Raw genomic sequence first — 5,000 nt, 5'->3', positions numbered from 1 at the left:
AGTAATGTAGTTATGTATTTCTAGATGTATAATGAGGTCATGTAGCAGTAATGTAGCCGCTCTCTTTGTTCTGATGTTCTGTGCTCGGAGCTGAACGATGGACTGTAAATCATTTCATCAAACCAAAGTCGGATCCCATCACTGATTTATTCTAATAATCCATTTAAAGTGGGTCAAGGAGGTGGAGGAGGGTGAAGGGAGAAATGGAGAACCCAATTATAGAAGATTGAAATTACCACACGCACCCTGTGTGTGTGTGTGTGTGTGTGTGTGTGTGTGTGTGTGTGTGTGTATGTGTGTCACCGTGTGTTTCGTTGGAGTGACTGAACCACCCGAACTTCCCTCGCTTTTTATCCGAAAGATCGCCCAGAGTCGGTCCTGAGAGAGAGAGGGAGAGAGAGAGAAGGGCCAGAGAGATTGATTTTTTAAAACCTTAATTTACATATTTTCATATCTCCAACCAACTACATTCAGGAAAGACAATTAAACATCCAACATCCACCCAAAAGTAAATTAAAAACATAACAACAACAAAAGAAAACAACAAACACATAACCCTGGATTCATGATGAGGAGTGTAAAGAAAAGACTTCACGACACAACACATGACACTGTTGTGTGAACTCATCCAGGCTGTTCCACCCAGACGTGCTAGTTACAAAACGACTAGTTATAAAACTAGACGTGCTAGTTACAAAACGACTAGTTATAAAACTAGGCGTGCTAGTTACAAAACGACTAGTTATAAAACTAGACGTGCTAGTTACAAAACGACTAGTTACAAAACTAGACGTGCTAGTTACAAAGCGACTAGTTACAAAACTAGACGTACAAGTTACAAAACGACTAGTTGTACAACTAGATGTACTAGTTACAAAACTAGACGTGCTAGTTACAAAATGACTAGTTATAGAACTAGATGTACTAGTTACAAAATGACTAGTTATACAACTAGACGTACAAGTCACAAAACGACTAGTTACACAACTAGATGTACTAGTTACAAAATGACTAGTTATACAACTAGACGTACAAGTTACAAAACGACTAGTTATACAACTAGATGTACTAGTTACAAAATGACTAGTTATACAACTAGACGTACAAGTTACAAAACAACTAGTTATAAAAACTCAGACATACTAGTTACAAAGTGACTAGTTATAAAACTAGACGTACTAGTTACAAAGATTCAAGAATCAAGATTCAAGAGGTTTATTTGTCACATACATATACATACTTTCATACATATATGCAGTGAAATGTAATGCAATGCACCCGGTGATAACACACAATATGTTCTCGGAAAATTTCTTTCTATTAGACCAACTAACTGATTCCTAAAAACGTAATACAGTAAGTCGAATACTTATAGAATAAAATATAATAAAATAGAATAGATAAAGGGAATAGGCTTATGTATATGGGATAAGCTTATTCTGTATATACAGATATGTGCATTAAAGTGGCATGTGAATAAAGTAAGGTAGGGTTTGTGGGATAATACAGCACAGTATACAACAGTACACCACAGCAATACGGTAACGCCGAACAACCCTGAACAGTGACACAGTATGCGGTACAGTATGCTACATACAGTGCAGAAGGTAGTGGTGCCTATGTGTGTGTCTCAGTGAGGACCCCTGGTGAGTTCAGCGTTGACAGCTCTTATGGCTTGATGAAGAAACTCCATCTCAGTCTCTCTGTTCTCACCGTGTGACTGCGGAGGCGCTTGCCTGACCACAGCAGCTGGAACAGTCCGTTGTTGGGGTGATGAGGATCCTTCATGATCCTCTGGGCTCTGCTACTACACCTCCCAGTGTATAAGTCCTGCAGGGAGGGGAGTGTAGTTCCAGTGGTACGTTCAGCTGAACGCATCACCCTCTGCAGGGCCCACCTGTCCTGAGCAGTACAGTTCCCAAACCAGGCAGTGATGTTGCCTGTCAGGATGCTCTCCACTGCTCCACAGTAGAAGGACTTGAGGATCCTCACCGAGACCCGGAATTTGCTCAGCTGCTTGAGGTGGTAAAGACGCTGCCTCGCCTTTCTCACCAGAGTGTCTGTTTGTAAAGTCCATGTTAAGTCCTCTGTGATGTGGACTCCAGGGTACTTGAAGCTTCTCACCCTATCGACAGAAGTCCCATTAATCACCAAGGGCGTGTGCGTCCTCGATTGTAATCCTCGCCTAAAGTCCACAATCAGCTCCTTAGTTTTACTGACGTTCAGGTGTAGGCTGTTGTCTTGGCACCAGAGTGACAGGTCAGCCACCTCCTCACGGAAGGCCTTCTTATCGCAGTTTGTGATCAGGCCCACGACAACGTTGTGATGGTGGTGTTGGAGCTGGACCTGGCCACACAGTCATGTGTGTACAGTAGGGGGCTGAGGACGCAACCCTGGTGGGATCCCGTATTCAGGGTGAGGGAGCTGGACATGTGCTTCCCCACCCTAACCACCTGGGGCCGGGCTGTGAGGAAGTCCAGGATCCAGGCACACAGCGGAGTATTCAGTCATAGCTCCTTCAGCTTGACAGCCAGTCTGGTGGGGACTATGGTGTTGAAAGCTGAACTATAATCAATGAACAGCATTCTCACATAGGCCCCCTTCTGGCCATCCAGGTCCGTGAGCGTGGTGTACAGTACCTGGGAGACTGCGTCATCCTTGGATCTGTTCTGCCGGGACGCGAACTGCAACGGGTCCAAGGTGTGGGGGAGGGAGGTGAAGATATAATCCCTAATCAGTCTCTCGAAACAATTCATGACCACCGAGGTGAGGGTCACTGGACGGTAGTCATTCAGGCATGCAGGAGAGGCGATCTTCGGAACAGAAACAACGGTGGACCTCTTGAAGCAGGACAAGACCACTGATTCAGCCAGGGAGATGTTGAATATTGCAGTGAACACCGGAGCTAGCTGGTTAGCACAGGTTTTCAGTACTCACCAAGATATGCCGTCTGGGCCCGCAGCTTTCCTGGTGTTCACCCACCTCAGAGCGTTCCTGACCTTCTGCACGGACACTGAGAGTGCCGCTCATCCCCAGCGGTGTAACTCCAGTTAGCCGGCGAGCTAGCGGTGCGGTTGCCAGACTCAAACCATGCATAAAAGGAGTTCAGTTCGTTGGCTAGGGAGGGGTCCACACTCGTGGGTGGGGAGGAGCTGCTCTTGTAGTTTGTTATTGTCCGCAGCCCCTCCCACAAGCGTCTTGTGTTTCCCCGCTCCATCTGTAGCTCCACAGTTTCCCTGTACGTCCGTTTAGCGTCCTTCACCGCCCTCCGCAGATTGTAAGACGCCGCTTTGTAATTGTCCATATTTCCGGATACAAGACCATCGTTGTAAGTGGCCCTGCGAGCATTCAGAGTGCAGCGGATGGATTTATCAACCCACGGTTTCTGGTTTGAAAATATCCGAACTTTCACAGTGGGAACGATGCTGTTTGCTACTGTAGCCACAAAGCTCACCGCTACGTCTGTAAACTTGCTGACGTCACTTGAACTCGATTGGAACATGTCCAGGTCTACGTCAGCGAGTGCGTTCTGAAGCGCAGCCTCTGATTGGTCTGTCCACCATCTCCCCTGGTGGCACACGTGATGTGTTGGTGGAAATTAGGCAGAACGTTTTATAAGGTTCGCCCTGTTAAAGTCCCCAGTCACCACCACAGCCGCGTCGGGATGTTTGTTTTGAAATCCGCACAACACATCATACAGATCCGACAGAGCTGTGTCGGGATCTGCTTGCGGTGGGATATAAACGGCTGTCATGATGACCGTGCTGAATTCCCGGGGGAGATAAAATGGACGGCATAAGATGGTCAGCCAGGTTCCAGGTTCGGAGAGCAGGAGCAGGAAAGAAACTTGGTGTTGTTGGGGTTACACCAGCGGTTGTTTACCATTAGGCAGACGCTTCCACCTTTGGATTTCCCCGACTCCCCCTATCTGTCGCCGTGGAACACGGAGAAGGCCTCGGCTGGACGTATGGCTTTATCCAGCACCAGTGGGTTCAACCATGTCTCCGTCAGGCAGAGGACGCAACAGTTCCTCGTGTCACGCTGGAATTGAATCCTCGCTCGAAGTTCATCCATCTTGTTCTCCAGGGACTGAACGTTGGCAAGAAGGATGCTTGGCAGAGGTGGACGGTAAGGTTGCGTCCTCATTCTGACCCGAATCCCGCCTTGTTTACCACGGTGCTTCCTCCGTGGGCCCACTCGTTGAACAGCGGCTCCATTTTTGTTGTTGTTGTTGTTGTTGAGCGTCTTCCCGCATAGAATTTCAGCCGGCCACTCTGCTTCCACGGATAAAAAGTCCCAAAGTTGTTTGTTTAGGGAAGTTTTTATATCCATGAGTGCATCGCGGTCGTAGGAGGTAACTGTCGATGCTTTTTTAGCGTACATTATGATAAAAACTGAAAAAAATACAAAAATGTGCAAAAGTCGACCGGAGCGCCAGTGCAAGCGACGGCACCACTATCGCCATCCGCCAAAACGAGTAGTTATACAACTAGACGTGCTAGTTACAAAACAACTAGTTACAAAATTAGACGTTCTAGTTACAAAACGACTAGTTACAAAACTAGACGTGCGAGTTACAAAACAACTAGTTACAAAACTAGACGTGCTAGTTACAAAACAACTAGTTACAAAACAACTAGTTACAAAACAACTAGTTACAAAATTAGACGTTCTAGTTACAAAACGACTAGCTACAAAACTAGATGTACTAGTTACAAAACGACTAGTTACAAAACAACTAGTTACAAAACAACTAGTTACAAAATTAGACGTTCTAGTTACAAAACGACTAGCTACAAAACTAGATGTACTAGTTACAAAACGACTAGTTATACAACTAGACGTACAAGTTACAAAACGACTAGTTATAAAACTCAGACCGACTAGTTACAAAACGACTAGTTATGAAACTAGACGTGCTAGTTACAAAACGACTAGTTAAACAACTAGATGTACTAGTTACAAAACGACTAGTTATACAACTAGACGTACAAGTTACA

General features: G+C 45.6%; 1 protein-coding gene across 1 annotated transcript in view; it reads right to left on the bottom strand.

Moving 5' to 3' along the window:
- Positions 1-5,000, bottom strand: part of cacna1fb (calcium channel, voltage-dependent, L type, alpha 1F subunit) — a gene marked incomplete at its 3' end in the record, with an annotated part of 40,429 nt that overhangs the window by 28,206 nt on the left and 7,223 nt on the right. The window contains 1 exon segment of the mRNA XM_080014506.1: positions 304-378. Coding sequence (XP_079870632.1) covers positions 304-378 — 75 coding nt within the window.

The sequence above is a fragment of the Zeus faber genome (genome assembly GCF_960531495.2).
Source record: "Zeus faber genome assembly, chromosome: 15".
Taxonomy (NCBI): domain Eukaryota; kingdom Metazoa; phylum Chordata; class Actinopteri; order Zeiformes; family Zeidae; genus Zeus; species Zeus faber.
Note: the sequence above shows the minus strand (reverse complement) of the source record. Positions and strands in the feature narration are given on the sequence as shown.